The sequence below is a fragment of the Theropithecus gelada genome, chromosome 1 (genome assembly GCF_003255815.1).
Source record: "Theropithecus gelada isolate Dixy chromosome 1, Tgel_1.0, whole genome shotgun sequence".
NCBI lineage: Eukaryota > Metazoa > Chordata > Mammalia > Primates > Cercopithecidae > Theropithecus > Theropithecus gelada.
In genome coordinates, this window is record NC_037668.1 from 209,586,403 (window position 1) to 209,604,884 (window position 18,482).

General features: G+C 36.7%; 1 protein-coding gene across 1 annotated transcript in view; it reads right to left on the bottom strand.

Annotated features, from left to right (window-relative positions):
* LYST (lysosomal trafficking regulator) overlaps positions 1-18,482 on the bottom strand; it is a 216,845-nt gene that overhangs the window by 150,226 nt on the left and 48,137 nt on the right. Inside the window, exons 2-3 of the mRNA XM_025402839.1 lie at positions 14,175-14,264; positions 10,495-10,693 (exon numbers count right to left, since the gene is read on the bottom strand). Of these exons, the coding sequence (XP_025258624.1) occupies positions 10,495-10,686 (192 nt within the window). The 5' untranslated portion in view covers positions 10,687-10,693; positions 14,175-14,264. The remainder of the gene's footprint in view (positions 1-10,494; positions 10,694-14,174; positions 14,265-18,482) is intronic.

Sequence of the window (18,482 nt, forward strand, 5' to 3'; positions counted from 1 at the left end):
GGTTCACGCCATTCTCCTGCCTCAGCCTCCCGAGTAGCTGGGACTACAGGTGCCCGCGACCATGCCCGGCTAATTTTTTTGTAATTTTAGTAGCTACAGGGTTTCACCATGTTAGCCAGGATGGTCTCGATCACCTGACCTCATGATCCGCCTGCCTCGGCCTCCCAGAGTGCTGGGATTACAGGCATGAGCCACTGCGCCCGGCCAATACTTATATTTTTATGTCTTCCTTTCTACAGGGAAAATAACTGTGTAACAGCTTTATAAAATTCCCCATAGAAACAAACAGTAAAGTAACTTTCATTGAGGCAATTTTTCCATTCAAGAAACATATTTCAAGTACCAACAAGGTGCCAGGCACTGGCCCTTTTCGTAACTACTGTTTAGACTGGGTTTTAAACTAATTGCCTATCCCAGCCATTCAGAAATAGAAGTGGCAGGATGGGAGAGAATGGGCAAGTCAGTCAAAGGGGAAAGGGCTGAGATCACAAACTGGACTAGAAAGCTGCACAGGAAGATGGGCACCAGATGGCTAGCGTTCAGAGACTTCTGGATGACATGATAAGGAACTTGGACTCTATCCAGAATGTGATGGAAAGCTAATAGATATTTCTTTTCTTTTTTTTCTTTTCTTTTTTTTTTTTTTTTTTGAGACAGGGTTTCACTCTGTTACCCAGGCTGGAGTTCAGTGGCACAATCATGGTTCACTGCAACCTCCACTGCCCAGGGTCAGGTGATCCTCCCACCCCAGCCTCCAAGTAGCTGGGACTACAGGCACATGCCACCACACCTGGTTAACTTTTGTATTTTTTTGTAGATATGGGGTTTTGCCATGTTGCCTAGGCTGGTCTTGAACTCCTGGGCTCAAGCAATCTGTCTACCTCGGCCTCCCAAAGTGCTAGTGCTAGGATTACAGGGGTAAGCCACCACACCCAGCCTAATAGGTATTTTTGATATTACATTAAATCTGTATCTTGACATGCTAATTAAATTTTATTTTCCACGCATAAGCAGGAATATATGTGTATGGACTATTTAAGTCCTTTATTTCTTCTATCACAATTTTAAAATTACTTCTAATATATGTGTGTATATACATATCTGAAAGTTTCTACATTAGTACTACAAATGGGATCTTTCTCTTTCCTTTTCTTTTCTAGCTGTATAGCTGCAGCTAAAAACAAACATCTTTGCCTTTTACTCTATAATTTTGTTGAATAATTTTCTGAATGAGTTCTTGGATTTTTCTGTACACATTACTTTAAAAAATAGTATTTTTATTTCTCCTTCTTTCCCACATTTAGCTTTCATATTCCACTTTACCACTACATGTATTTAAAACATAATATCAAATGGAAATAGTAATAAAGAATGATGCTTGTATTGGTCCCACGTAGAACTTCTTATTAAAAATGTTATTGGCAGCTGGGCATGGTGACTCATGCCTACAATCCCAGCACTTTGGGAGGCCAAGGAGGGTGGATTGCTTGAGCTCAGGAGCTCGAAAACAGTCTGGGCAACACAGTGAAACCCCATCTGTACAAAAAATACAAAAATTAGCTGGGCATAGTGATGCATACCTGTAATCCTAGCTATCTGGGACGCTGAGGTGGGAGGATTGCTTGAGCCTGGGAGGCAGAGGTTATAGACAGCTGAGATTGTGCCAATGCACTCCAGCCTGGGTGACAGAGTCTTTTTTCCTGAGACCCTGTCTCAAAAACAAAAACAACAACAAAAAAAATTGGTTCTTCTAACATTTGTATATGAAAGAGAATCCTCTATTCTAAGCTTAATTTGTTTTTAGACCTTTTGTCAAATGTTTTGATGAGTCAGGATAGTTATGTTATATGCACTGTTTTTCCTAGTGATAAACATTATGCTAACAGTTTTTCTTGAATTAGACCAGGAATTGCAACCTTTTTACGTAAAGGACCAGATAGTAAATATTTCAGAGTTGGTGAGTCATATATGGTCTCTGTTGCATATTCTTCTGTTTAACAATCCTTTAAAAATGCAAAAACTATTCTTAGCTTGTACATTGTACAAAAACAAGTCAATGGCAACAGGATTGGCCTGTAGGCCGTAGTTTGCTCAACCAGCTCCCATTCTGCCCCACCTCCCCTGCAGGCAAAGAGTGGTTATTAAATGGCCATAATACTCTTTGTTAAGACTCCAGAAAGACTTAGGTGGTACCTAGTAGACCCTATCACCTAGACAAAAGTACTACTAGGAATCTTCAGGGGATTGTTCTATACAAAGCAGAGAGGGCTGTCTCAAAGACTATTATAGATGTGGCTTTTGAGGCATAGAGTGAACCCCATTAAGATTCGCAGGAAACTCACATTTTAAAGAAAGTTGGTTATTAAAAAATACTAACAGCTTGGCCTAAAAGGGATAGGATAGAGAGTTCAAAATGAAAAAAAGGCCTCTGGGCCCCCACTCTTCAACAGGCAGGAAGGAGGGTGAGAAAGCTGTATATTATGGGCGATCTGTTATAGAAAAGAGAAGAGACTTTATAGGGTGGAACCAAGAGTCCTGAAGAAACATGGATTAGGGAACCACTCCCACAGAAGAAAAATATATTCCCAGACCCTAGAACAGGGGCCATGACAACATGTACTGACTGGATTTCAGGACTGCTATGGCCGAGAGATCACTATGTTCCTCTCCTGTCCCTCTTCTTACTATAATTAACTTACTCCTATCTCATTATTGTATATAGGGCATATGCAGAGCAGATAACCTGTCTAATTCACAAGTTTCTCAATCAAGAAGAGCTGAAACAAAATCACTATATGTGAAAGCCTCATGTATATCCAGAACTGATGTAAACCATGAGATCATCAATTCAAGCCTGAGGCCATGATGGAATAATACTTCAAGAGGCCTAGAGGGGAGTGAGTGTAGAAGGAATACTAATAATTTTGGTCAGAGAAGAGACCATGGTAGGTTAAACACAGCCAAAATTAATTGCAGTTCCTTCTATCAAGTGATAGAGTCTATTTCCCCATCCCTTAAATCTGAGCTGACCTTGGATTAGCTTTGACCAATAGAATGTGATCAACATGTTGTTATGTGACTTCTTGCAGCTTCCGCACCCTGTTGGAATGTTTCCACTATCATGTAAAGAAGCTGAGTCTAGCCTACTGAAAGATGAGAGGCCATGTGGATGAGAACTGAGGCAGTCTGGCCAACAGCCCCACGCAACAGCCCTCAGTTAATCTGCTAACTGACTGCAAACTCAGATGTAAGACCAGCTGATATCTCAAGGAGCCGAAGTGGCTATTCCAGCTGAGCCATGCCAGAACTGCCAACTCACAGAATCACGAGCAAAGAAATCATTGTTCTATGCCACTAAGTTTTAGAACATGGTCTGTTACACCACAATCAACTGATATATTCATTGCTTCAATGAGTCTGGGTGTTAAAGCGGGATAATTCAATGATTATCTACTCTCTATGGATAGCACCACTGTGGAGTGGTTAAGATTTCCACTGCGATCATACTTTCACTACTCCAAGAAGTAGGAATGCCAGCATCCCCCACACCCTCTCATTCCTGTCAGACCAATCATGCATAGATAGATCTAGGTTTGTGTGTGAACAGAAACTGTAGAACTAGACATAGTAAATTAATATTCACTTATTATTACCTTTACTACATTTAAAAGTTTGCATTATTCTCCTATTGAAACAACTCTTGCCAATTTTACCATTAACTCACTTGTCAAATGTGAAGAATAATTCTCATTGCCTATTCCCTTGCTTAAAATTTTTCCCAATGTTTTCAGAATAAAATTAAGACTTCTTAACATGGTATACAAGGCTTGCCATGTCATGGCCTCTGCCCTTCAGGTCTTCTCACTAGCCAATCCCCGTTTCACCAAAAGCAAAGCAAAATACAGCCTTTGCTGGCACTTCACTAAACTACTTGTAGTTCATTGCATGTTCTGTGTTTTCTCTAGCCCCCGTGTTTTTTCATGTGCAATTCCTCTGGTCTGGTGTTTCCTGCCTCTTTACATTGCCAATTCCTACTTAGTGATGTCAATATCTAAAAAGCAGTTCCTGATGACCCCTCTCCACTACATTCACCAAATACTTTTTACACTGTTTTGTCATCATTTATTTATCTGTCTGTCTCTTCAAAAGTGAAGAGCTCCTGGTAAAGACAGTCGCTGTCCTTTCATCTCTGCATCTAAGAGGTGCTGGGCCATAGTAGGTACTCAATGGTCTGCTGAGTAAAGCAGTGAATAAACTGTAGTCACACTTTTAAAGGTCTGATGTTTTTCTATTTATTTTATATATCACTATAGGTAGGCCATTTCTGCAGTACTATACATTAAAGTGATAATACTACAAAAAGGTAGGAAGAATAAAGTACTCTCCTACATAGAAAATAGTCAAAGATTTTAAAAAACCTATTATAATGTTTGAATTATATTTTGTTCAGAAATGTACAACCCCCTTTGATAAAACTCCATATTTTACTGAGCAAAATAAATAACAACTTTATAAAACATCCACAGAGTGCAGCAGGTATGGAAATTATGTATCACTGAAATTTTTAAAAGTAGTATTTATAACACATGGTCATGTATACTAGTCCAATTTTGATATATATGTTGGCAATAGGACATAGAAGAAACCAGAAACCATTATTTTCAAATATTACACAGAGACCATTCTTATATTGGAAAGATCCCTTAAGTCATCCAGCTGAACGTCCTGTTACTGATGAGGAGCAATCAAGTGATTAACTAAAGTCATTCATCTAGTTGATACATGTGCCGAGATTAAAAGCAAAGATAGGCTGGGCATGGTGGTGTGGTGGAAATACTCAACTTTGTCATCTTTAACCATTAAAAAGAATGTTTTTGATATTTAAAAAGAGTATTTTTCCCTAAGAATAGATTTAAATTTCTGTGTATAATAAATTATGAACAAAGTGGAGTTTATTCCAGGAATGCAAACATTTAAAAACTATCGCCGGGCGCGGTGGCTCACGCCTGTAATCCCAGCACTTTGGGTGGCTGAGATGGGTGGATCACGAGGTCAGGAGGTTAAGACCAGCCTGGCCAAGATGGTGAAATCCATCTCTACTAAAACTACAAAAATTAGCCAGGCGCGATGACAGGCACCTGTAATCCCAGCTACTTGGGAGGCTGAGGCAGAAGAATTGCTTGAACCTGGATGGCAGAGGTTGCGGTGAGCCAAGGTCACGCCACTGTACTCCAGCCTGGGCGACAGAGTTGAGACTCTGTCTCAAAAAAAAAAAAAAAAAACAAAACAAAACACAAACAAACAAACAAAACTACCAAGATAATTCACCTACATTACAGAATAAAAAAGAAAAGTCATATGTTAGTTTCAACAGATGGAGAAAAGGCATTTAACAAAATTCAATATCCATTCTGTATAAAAACTCTCAATGAATTGGGAATGGGAGAAAATTCCCTCATTCTGATAAAACACGTCTAAGAAAAATTGAGAGTTCATATCACACTTAATGGTGAAATACCTCATGCTTCTCCTTGGGTCAGACACTAAACCAGGATGTCCACTTTCACTACTTCCATCTGCCTTTGTACTAGAAGCCAGCGCAAAAGTCAAGAAAGCAAAATAAAAGGCATGCAAATTGGGAAAAAAGTAAAATTGTCATTATTCACAGATGACATCATTATTTACATATAAAATCCTAGGGAATCTACAGAAAAGTTTCAAGATCTAATGAATGAATTTAGCAAAGGCACAGGATGCAAGGTCAACATACGAAAACCAATTGCATTTCTATGAGCAACAAACAACAGGAAAATAAAAAAATTCAAATACCATTTATAATAGCATCAAAAAGGAATAAAATATTTAGAATAAATTTAACCAAACAACAGGCAGGACCTCTACAATGAAAACCACTCAATAGTGCAGAGAAACAAACTAAAGAAGACGTAAATAGAGTTTGACATCATGTTCATGCATTGGAAAACTCAACATCGTTAAGTGTCAATTCTCTCTAAATTGATTTATAGATTCAACATCATCTCAACTGAAATCCTGGTGTGCATTTTGTAGAAATAACAAGTTGATTCTAAAATTTATATGGAAATATGAAGGATCTAGAATGGCCAAACTTTCTTTAAAAACAAGAACAAAATTAGACAACTTACAACACCTAATTTCCAAACTTATTTTTATAAAAGCTACAGTAATCTAGGCAGGGTACTGATAAAAGACTACATCAAAGATCAGTGGAACACAATGCAGTCTAGAAAGACCCATAAATATAGAAAAAGAAAAAGTGTTCAACATCATTAATTGCCAGAGAAATGCAAATTAAACCTACAATGAGACACTACTTCATATTCACTTAGAACGACTAACACTAAAAAGACTGGCAATATCAAATATTAGAGAGGATATAGAACTGGAATTCTCAAACACTGCTGGTAAGAATGAAACATGGTACAACTAGTTTGCAAAACAGTTGGGCAGTTTCTTACAAAATTAATCAAACATTACCCTTTGCCCACAAATTGTATGCCTACATATTTACCCAGGAGAAATAAAAACATATCCAAGGACTTTTATAGGAATGTGCAAAGCAGCTTTATTCATAATGGCCAAATGCATACAGCTCAAAAGATTAAACAGCAGATGACTGGTTAAACAAATTACAGTATACCCTTACAATGAAATACTAATCAGAAATTTAAAAGTAGTGAACTACTAAATTATGCAAGAACATGGATGAATTTCAGAAACATGAGAGTACATATCACATGATTCCAAAGCTACACTTAGATGCTAAAAGTCACAACAGTGGTGGTCTTACAGTAAGTGAAGGGGTGAGATTGACTGAAAAAAGGCATGACAAAACTTTCTAAGGTGACGGAAATATTCTAAACAATGATCTTGGTGGTGATGACACAGGTGTAAATATTTGGATTTTGTTTTGTTTTTCAAGACAGGGTTTCACTCTGTCACCAAAACCAGAGTGCAGTGGCACGATCATGGCTCACTGCAGCCTTGATTCCCCCAGGCTAAAACAATCCTCTCACCTCAGCCTCCCGAGTAGCTGGGACTATAGGCACACACCAACACACCTGGCTAATTTTTGTATTTTTTTGTAGAGATGGGGTTTTGCCATGTTGCCCAGGCTGGTCTCAAACTCCTGGCCTCAAGTAATCCACCTATCTCGGCCCCTCAAATGATTGGGACTACTGATATGAGGTGTATTTGTCAATATTCATCTAACTATATGCACAATATCTGTGCATTTACTGTATGTAAATTATACCTCAATAAAGTCTATTTAGTTCTTTATATTAAATGTCTATTAATAGGCCAGGCACAGGGGCTTACACCTGTAATCCTAGCACTTTGGGAGGCCAAGATGGGAGGATCACTTGGGTCCAGGAGTTTGAGACCGGCCTGACCAACACGGCAAAATCCTGTCTCTACTAAAAATATTTTAAAAAATTAGCCCAGGCATGGTGGCTCATGCCTGTAATCCCAGCTACTTAGGTGGCTGAGACATGACAACCTCTTGAACCCTGGAGGCTGAGGTTACAGTGAGCCAAGATTGTGCCACTGCACCCCAGCCTGGGTGAAAAAGTGAGACTCTGTATCAAAAATAAATAAATAAATATTAATAAAGCAAAAGGACTCCAGTGGGTGAGAAAGGGTTTAAATCACTCCAGAGTACCCAAGAAGTGCTCCTATTCATGAGAAGCAGAGATAGAAAAACTAAATTTCCTCCTAAAACATACAACTATGTGCCTAGTGTTATGATTCCATCTTAAATGATAAAATCTCATTCAATTAATTCCCCTTAAAAACTCAAACATTCATTCTCCATTTCCTAATTGAAAGAACTGAATGTTGATAAAGGCCTATGTTTTAAACAGCTATTTATTTTCACTCCAAAGGCACATCTACTGTTCCTACTATTATTGACACAGATATTCCAAAAAGTTACTAGGTGGAAAGAAGGGATTAAAAAATACCACCACAGTAAAAAAATTATTTAAATTATGACCTAAATAATTGTCATTTAATACCTTAAAATATATTTTATGACTTAAAAGAGAAAGTATTCTCTTTACCATATATACAAAGAAAATACTGTATTTGTAATCCAATAGACTTGTATCCAGAATACATAAAGAACTGCTACAACTGATGATAAATAAATAACCTGACCTTAAAAATGGTGTAAAACTTTTAAACAGACATTCATAAAAGAAGATACACAAATGGCCAATAAGGTAATGAAAAAATGATCAACATCATTAGTTGTTAGAGGAATGTGAACTAAAACTACAATAAGATACTACATCATATTCTTTTAGAATGGCTAACACTACAGACTGGCAAAAATACTCCCAAAAGAAAAATTATTGCTGCTGTTATGACATTAATTATTTCAGTCATTCAGTAATACATTAAAAGACATTTCATGACATAGAAGAGAAAGCATAAAATCTAGAGCAATAGAAAGTAGATTAGTGTTTGCTTAGGGGTAGGGGAACGGAAGGGATAGGGGAATGAGAGTTAAAGGGTATGGAGTTTCTTTTGGAGGTGATGAAAATATTCTAAAATTAACTGTGGTGACAGATGCACGTATCTGTGACTACACTAAAAGCCATTGAATTGTACACATAAAATGGGTGAATTTTATGATATGTGAATATCTCAATAATGTTATTTTTAATAATGCTGTTATTAACATTTTGATTGGGATTAAATTGGGATCTACAGATTTGGAAAAAAGATGTATGATTATAATATTGATTCTTTCAATACATGAACATTATATAATGCTCCGATTATTTGGGTCTTCTTTAGTTTCTCTCAATAATCTTTTATAGAATTCCATGCAGAAGTACTGTACATATTTTATTAGAGTCATTCCTGGATATTTACTATTTCTGATGCTATTTATATGGTGTATTTTAAAAAAGACAAAGCACTGACTTTTTTTAACATGGGGAAGAAGAAGAACAGAGCATGGTGTACATATTAAACAATCAAAATTTCAAAATAAAAAATCACTACACACGGTCTAACATAATTTTTTCTGATTTTAAATTTTATTTATAGAAAAGTCATACAAATATATAGAAATCAAATTATATTTAATCACTCATTTAACAAATCACATGAAAAAGAATAAAAATACATAAACTTGGCTGGGTACAGTGGCTCACACCTGTAATCTCAGCACTTTGGGAGGCCAACAGGGGTAGATTGCTTGAGGTCAGGAGTTTAAGACCAGCTGGCCAACACAGTGAAACCGCGTCTCTACTAAAAATACAAAAATTAGCTGGGTGTGGTGGTACACGCTTGTAGTCCCAGCTACTTAGGTGGCTGAGACACGAGAATCACTTGAACTTGGAGGTGGAGGTTGCAGTGAGCCAAGATCGCACCACTGCACTCCAGCCTGGGCGGCAGAACGAGACTCTGTCTCAGAAAAAAAACATAAACCTACAAAAGTCCTGAAAAATTCCATGACAAGTAAATGCTTTCTAATTTGTATTTGCTATGTTCCTTAGCTTATAGTGAAAACAGAGGTACTGTTTTAGTGTCCATATTTACTCAATATATGTATTTATTAGCAAAGTGCTTTCATAGCAAAGAAATTTTATTTAATGATGGCCAATTTTACATTTAAAGCTGGTAACATTCAAAGTGTTAAAAAAAATCCATCATATTGGTGTTACAAACACTTTATTTTTTCAACTAACTAAATTAATTAGTTCCCTGAAAGCAGATTGTAGAGTTTTACATTCACAAAGTAATTATTCATTTTCTACTAAAAGGAAATAAAGATATAAATCACATTTGGCCTTAAAATTAATTTATGTGAGTACTTAATGTTTCTAGATCTGTTTTCTCATCTGTAAAAGAAGGTTAGATGAAAACATCTAGTCTCAACTAGTTTTAAAACTCTGTTAATTTTATAATAAGAAAACAGCAAAACCATATGGTCATACCATACATTAAGCCAAAAACAACGTTTGAAAAATTAGACGTATACAAGCTAAAAGACTCAGTAATTATTAGTTCACATAAAAAGACTCTCTGCTTTCACTCCAGAATTAGCAGCCTCCAAAACTTTTTCAAAAACATACTTGACATTCATTGAAAATGAAAATTCATCATGTTTCTGACATAAGATGCAGGGATATAAGATTATATCTTATATTTCTACTAACAACCATAGTTATCTCACTGATATTAGGATAAAAAGCATAGTATATATGAAACCATTTAGTTCTTAGGCCATTCATAATTCTAAGACATTTCAGATATTTTGAAAGTATTCAAATAAACAATATGGTTATAAATAGTTCCACTTTTTTTTTTTTAGTGGAATAATGTGAAAGACTAGACTTTATCTCAAGGAGGCTTCAGAAAGTATGTAATCCAAAACCATGTAGCTATAGTTAACTATCATATATTGATGAAAATAAGTATTTGATATAAACATGTTACCTGATCAATGATAGAATTTAGCTTGGTAAGTAATAGAAATCCTCGACCACGGACAAGGTACTGTCCGAGGGTTGCCATGTGTGTCTCCTCCTCTTCTTCCTCCCTGGCCTCCACCTTCTGGACCACTGCATTGCAAAGCCGGTTGACATCAGTCAGAAATTCACGTGCCAATGAGTTACTGTCGGTGCTCATGACCGAGCTATAAAATAAATATTACAAAAAAAAAGATTAGGAAAACAAATACAAATTTACTTTTAAAACTATGTGTTTTTGTTGTTTGTTTCTAACTGAAGATTGGCTTAAAATTATTGGGAATTGGTACTTAACCCTATAATATTTTCAGGCATAGTTCTAACCTAGTCGGGTGCTTCTTAAGTAATTCCTGCCATGGCAGAAATGAGTCCCAGGTTTGAAATACCTAAGCATAGCTGAGAATGGGTAAGTGACAGCACCTGAAAGACATTTTTCTCTTTTTGAGAGAGAAGACTTTCTTTCTTAAATACAATAAAAATAAACCCATTACTTATAAAATGTTCTTGCTTTGCATATTTTATAATAAATTGGCATTTTAAAATTATAACCCATTTTTCACTTGATAGAGCCCACAATCACTGCCCCATCCTCCCCAAACACCAAAGTTCAGTTAATAAGAGGATTTCCAGTCAGGCGAATAAAAATTGAATAATTCTAACAGTTAAAGTTATGCCACTTCACTTCTTATAACATTTAAATCAAATAAAGGGTAATGTGACATTTTAAGATTAAGGGAAATAAGGTACAGCAAACAGAATGGGGGAACATAAATACAGAGAAAAATGTACAAATTTTCAGAAGGGAAAAACCATGAACAACAAAATCCCCAAAGAGTTTCAAAATAGTTTCATCTCTGGGCCAAAAGTAATTTTGAGGTATCTAATAACCTTTAAAAGACGTTTAACGTAGAGATGTTAAGTTAAATAGGACATGTATTGTTTCCCCTCCCTTCACCCGCTTCAGGGGGAAGCCCTCCCTACAACTCCTGCTGAGAGGGCAGTGGGCATATGATTATGCCTCTTGCCAAGAGGCACAGTCAGGCTCTGGGCCCCAATTTAGCTACAATGCATGCTCATCACAAGATGTGACTTGTATAGTGTGGGTTGCAAAGAGGAACTGGACTAATCAGGTTTTCTTTCTCTCTCGGGAATTTAAACTAAAGGGATATAGTTGATGTGCTGAAAGGTCACATACAGATGGGGCTATGGTAGTCATTATGAGGTAGCTGAGGGTCAGAAGAAGCCAACTAGGTAAAAATGAACCAATGGGATACAAAGAGAAGTAGATAAACATGAAGGGGAAATACCAGAGAAATTCCTAATACTAACTTAGTTCCTGTTCATTCTGGGACCTCATAGTTTAATTCTTTGATTCCCATCAGAATTCTAGGTGTTACAATAACTCTCTCTTAGTATAACAAACATCATTATTTTTAATATTTTTGAACATTAGAAAGAAGACAGAGGCCGGGCGCGGTGGCTCAAGCCTGTAATCCCAGCACTTTGGGAGGCCGAGACGGGCGGATCACGAGGTCAGGAGATCGAGACCATCCTGGCTAACACGGAGAAACCCCGTCTCTACTAAAAAATACAAAAAACTAGCCGGGCGAGGTGGCGGGCGCCTGTAGTCCCAGCTACTCGGGAGGCTGAGGCAGGAGAATGGCATAAACCCGGGAGGCGGAGCTTGCAGTGAGCTGAGATCCGGCCACTGTACTCCAGCCTGGGCGACAGAGCGAGACTCCGTCTCAAAAAAAAAAAAAAAAAAAAGAAAGAAGACAGAAAAGTATAAAGTACATCTCTCATTATTCTAAAATGCGGCAATAACCTCTATTATATATTAATATTGGTTCTTTATATACTTTCAGAAAGTAAAATTATTCAATAAATCCAATAACCTCATTTATATTCAGTTCATATTTATCCAATTTTAATATATTTCACTGAATCTGTTAATAATTTTAGGATACATAATTATTTAGTACACCACTAAAAAAGAATTAAACTATGACACAATGTTTCTTATCACATAAAATTTCCCTACAATATCACCTTCTGGGTTGTCAAGACCATTCATGACACAGCATTTAAGAGTACTGCACTATTGTTTCCGGGATTTTCCTTCAAAGCTACCAATGTCATTCTATAAGTTTATATGCTGGTGCTTTCTTGATCTTACCAAATGGTATCAGCAGAAAGTTTCAGAAAACAACCAGGAAGACACTTAAAACTCAACAGGTACAGTACCAGCAATGCACCGAAGTCTGCTGAAGTGCTGACAATGTGAAAGTCTATGATCAAGTGCACTCGTGTGCAGACCACGTCAACTACTTCACAAGTGCTTATACGGCATCATCCATTGCAAGATACACTGCAACTTTAGAAATATTAAAAATGTGAAAAACTGAAAAATTATGGGAATAATTAAGTCTATCTTCTAGAAATTAAGATAATGGAAATCAATATAAATTTTTAGATATAACAGTTAATGCCATATCAGTAAAAGGCATTATAATCTCAACAGAAATGTATGCTTTTTCTTGATTTAAAAATGTACATAAAATATATACATGTTTACATGAATAGGCTAGTGTATATACATGATCTATTACTTGCTTTTATTTCATTCAGATATACTGAAAAACATTTCACATGAGCTGTCACTCTTTAATAGCTGTATGGCACACTGCTACATGTAAATATTACATATATTGCATTATATTATAGTCTACTATGCAGCCAATCTCTTATTTTTGAATAGATTGTTTCTAGTCTTTTATTATCATAAACAAAGCTACAATTAACACCCTTATACTACTTGTACCTTTGTCTTATTATTTCCTTGAAGTAGAAATTGCTGTTATTTCATAGGGTAGGTTTTACATATTTCTTCTTAGGTTTACTCCAAGGTGCTTTATATTTTTGCCATTATTATGAATGGGATTTTGTTTTCCATTTTATATTCTAGGATTTAAAACTGGTATATAGTAGGCACATAGGAAGTGGATTTCTTTTGATATAATAATCATATATCTAAACTTCTTTCTGAGCTTTTTTATTATTTTTTTTTGAATTTCCCAGATTTAATACTCTATAATCTACAAATAACAAAAATTCTGAATTATCTTATCCAATATTCATATAATTTCCATTATTCTATCTAATTGTATTAGTTTGCATTAACAGAACAACATCAGTTGTGGTGATGGTGACACTTTTGCTTTGTACATTAGGAAGCATTCACCTCTTCCTAACAGAAATATTGAATTTAATTGAATGACTTTTAGCCATTTTGAATGTCAACTGAAAAGATGATTGCACGGTATTTTCTTTAAATTTTTTTCTAATATTTAAAGTAACCGGAAACAAAGAATATATAACATGAGGTTATAGCCAACAACCAGATATAAATAGTACACTGTATATATTCTTTGGTAACTTTGCTTTCTCCTCTTAATGTTATGTTCATTCCATTAAACCATCATGCAATATACCATTGTATGGATAAACCACAAACTATACATCCATCTCTACTAAGAAAAGTTTAGCTGTTTTAACTTTGGGGTTTAACGAATGTCACATAATTATGTAGTTTCAAGCCTTCAAAAACAAGTATGTTGATGGTTAATATTTATTACATTATATACTTACCAGTCTTTCACCACTGCTATAACATTTAGAGTCTATATCATTTGGGCTCATAAACTAGATGAAACAAATATTCTTAGAACAAAGCTTCACCTACAAAAAAAAAAAAAAGACAAACATATTAATGACAATAGTAAACCACAAATAATTTTAACAAATAAAGTTGTGACGTAATCAGTGGCCATTCTTCATACACGATGTATGAAACAACCAATGAAATTTTTAAATCTTAGGAGCACACTAAAAAAATGCCTACTTCAAGAATTCCTCTTGAGAGGGAATCTTGGAACACAGTGGTCTGAAAAAGCAACTCAATAATAGCTCTCTACTTTTCCTCTTCCAGTTCTTAACTTAAAACCTCCAGGTAAATCACAAGTTAAATGCAAAGGAGAATTAGACCAGTCTTCTTAACACTAGAATCTAGGAGGCAGTGGAATACCTAAATACTATCGAGAAAAAAAGGTCTTCAAAGTTCCTGGGTACAGCCATTACTTTCCTGTTAGGATGAAAGGTATTTGAGGATACATGAGAACTTAGACAATACTAAAACCAAACATCAATTTATTAATCATCATCAAATTTCATATCTTTATTGAAGTTTTTAAATGAATTAATCTTTTGTATACAATATAATGAAGGTTATTTCTAGAAGACTAAAGGATAAATTTCTATTTCTGGGATAGCAACAGGATATTTCTCTTTAGTTACCTGTTCTCCCCTTCTCTATAGTTTTTACCAGGAAGAAGCATGAAAAATGTTTCCTTAGAGTTATGCAGCAAACAGGAAGATATTTTGAATTACAAGTTTTTAAATCAGACTTTTTAAAAGTTATTTTTATTTAAAAAAAAAAAAAAAAAAGGAGACAGGGTCTCACTGTGTTGCCCAGGCTAGTCTTGAACTCCTGAGCTCAAGTGATCTGCCCGCCTCAGCCTCCCAAAGTACTGGGATTAAAGGCGGGAGCCACTGTACCTGGCCCAGAGTGATCTTTAATTACTTCGAAATGCTCAAATCTAGAAAACTGTCTTGAGTTTCTTTCAGCTTGCCAAACAGTTCTTGTACCACACATTATTCTAGGCACTCGAAGATAAACCAGGCAGAAAACAGCTGTGTCAGAAAACAGCTGTGTTAGACTACGCAGGGCTTTCTGCGAATTAGGAAAAAACATCCCTTCCTGATGGGAGCAGCTTCACAGCAGGGCACACAGCTGTCAAAGCACAGGGTGTATTTCAGTCTCACCCCCTCACTCCTCTGGCAGAGCACCAGAAAGCAGTATATCAACTGCTCAACCAAGTGGAATCGCCCTGGAATAGAGTCCTAACACACCTTCCATACCTGTTCCTGCTGCCTCCTGAGCTAATCAACATCATGCAAATTTTTTTTTTTTTTTTTTTTTTTTTTTTTGAGAAGGAGTTTCACTCTTTCACCCAGGCTTGAGTGCAGTGGCGCGATTTTGGGCCTCACTGCAACCTCCGCCACCTGGGTTCAAGCGATTCTCTTGCCTCAAACTCCCGAGTAGCTGGGATTACAAGCACCCACCATCATGCACGGCTAATTTTTGTATTTTTAATAGAGAGGGGGTTTCGCCATGTTGGCCAGGCTGGTCTCAAACTCCTGACCTCAGGTGATCCATCCACCTCGGCCTCCCAAAGTGCTAGGATTACAGATGTGAGCCACTGGGCCCAGCCCATGCAGATATTTTTAACTTTAAAATTATGGAAGGGGAAAAAATAAAATAAAATTATGGGAGGGAAATTATGGGTCAAATTGTGAGCCTAAAGATGGTATTACATTAGTTGCTCTGACTACTACCACCCTCCAGCTTGGACTACCACAAGGTAGAGCCATCCATCTTGCGATGCTAAAATGATTCCAGCTAACTCAGCGTGGCGGTAAGAAGTGAAAGCTGGCAGCTGGTCAGCTAGATCTGTCTGTTTCTCTTATTGAGGGACATTTTCTAGGCCAAGCTGAGGGATTTATCTAATGCTCTTAAACTGGCATGGCTTCTTTATCTCCGTATTTTACAAAGCCTCACTTGGATATCTATGCAGTTTCATTTTATCCAAGATCCTAATTCTAACCACCAGCACAGTCACATGTGTCCTCCTTGAGTCTGCCAGCACTGTTTACACACACCTGTATTCTAATTTTTATCATCCTGTATCATTCTAGGTGTCCAGAACCTCTGGAAGTAGATACATTTTTAATAACGATGCCCTTAGGCCATTATATATTTGCCTCTGCTTCCAAAATACATAGACACATCCTGTAGTTACTTATCTATAACTGTTTTACCCTCTAGGTCACAAGTTACTTAAGGCCAGGGACCCTGTCTTATTACTTTTTACCTTTTATAGCTATAATGCCCAATTTTAAATCTAACTTTATTAGTATAATTTCAATTTCTAATACAATTGTTATGTCATAATAAAGCTTGCCCCAACAATATTCCTAGAATTTTTATATCCTTAACATTTATCATAAATGAAAGACATAGTAACAAATGCCTATAATCATATAAATGACCTTCTCAGTAAAATAATGTTTCACTTTTTCTCATATAGCAACTGGTAAAATGTAAAATATGAACAAGCAAAAACAAAAGATACATAAACAAATGCTAATTTAATGTATTAGCTACATTGCCTCATTTTATGTCATCAGAAATTTCATCAATATGTCATTTAATTCAACAAATGTCATTGAACATTTACTATATGTGAGCTACTAATTTATGTACTGAGTTTAGAGCAGAATCAAAATCCTTACCATCATGTATTATAGTGGAGTAGAGACAGATGAAGAGCAAACATACACTATGTCAGATCATGTTAATTCGATGAAAAAGTAAAACAAAGTAAGGGTATAGAGTGATAGGAATGCTGCTTCAGATAGAATGGACAAAGAAGGTCTGAAACAGTAATATTTGAGCAAAAACTTGAATGGAATAAGTAAATGGACTATGTGGGTATCTGGTAAATGTATGTTCCAAGTCACTGAGATAAATGCATGCTGGATGCACTGGATATTGAGTGCAAGAGGAAAAGAGGTAAAAAATAATTGCAAAGGAAAAAGAGAAAAGTCAATTCATTCTTGCTTCTCAGGAACTAAAGTAAGGCATGAAAAGAAGAAATAGAAGTGTTCCCCTGAAACCATTTCTCCCCAAGAATGGAAGTCCCTCCCCATGTCTACCCACAAAAGACTATAAGGTGTTTTAGCCTGTGTGAAGAATAGTACTGTTTACTGATAGGTAAGACTGACATAAGAGCAGTTGGGAAGGAAAACAATGTTCAGTTGTAGCTATGTAAGGTGTGACAGCTTTCTTAGAAATTAAGTAACCAAGCAGGCAGCTGAAGATCGAAACAGGCAGGGAAGCTGGAACTAGTGAATCAATCTGGGAATCATCAGCATGTCATCGATAAATTTTTCAAGCCATGGGACTAGACAGATGAAATAACCCAGAGCAGTGCTGCTCACCAGAGCTTTCTGAGATGATGAGCCTGTTCTATAATTTCAGCCACACAATATAGTGGACAAAAGCCACATGTGGCTAGGGGCTACTATAATGAACAATGGGGACCTGGAGAATGAGTGTAAGGGAGCAGAGAAGAAGTGTTACAACTGAGCCCTGGGCTTAGCATGGCTGTCAAGGGAGAGGGTAAACATCCAACACAGGAGACTGAGAAGTAACAGCAAGTGAGGCGGGAGAAAAATCAGGTGAGTGGTATCTCCCAGAAACCAGGTGAAGAAAGCTTGAAACAGAAAAGGGTAATCAATGGTATCAAAATTCTGAGAGAAAGCTGGCGGGTGCAGTGGCTCAAGCCTGTAATCTGAGCACTTTGGGAGGCTGAGGTAGGCTAATCACTTGAGGCCAGGAGTTCAAGAACAGCCTGGGCAACATGGCGAAATTCCATCTCTACTAAAAATACAAAAATTAGCCGGGCATGGTGCTGTGCATCTGTAATCCTAGCTACTCGGGAGGATGAAGTATGAGAATTGCTTGAACCTGAAAGGCAGAGGTTGCAGTGAACTGAGATTGCACCACTGCACACCAGCCTGGGTGAGAGTGAGATCCTGTTTCAAAAAAAAAAAAGAGAATTCTGAGAAGTTAAGTAAGATGCAGACTGGGAATTGACCGATGGATTTAGCAACATGGAAGTTACTGACAACCTTTTCAAAGAACGGTCTTTACGGAGTGGGAAAGAATGGTGAGGAAATGAAGGCAAGCAATTTAGACAGCTCTTTTGAGAAGTTCTGCCACAAAGCATGCAAGGGAATGGGAGGTGGCTTGAGGGGTACATGAGATAAGTGAGG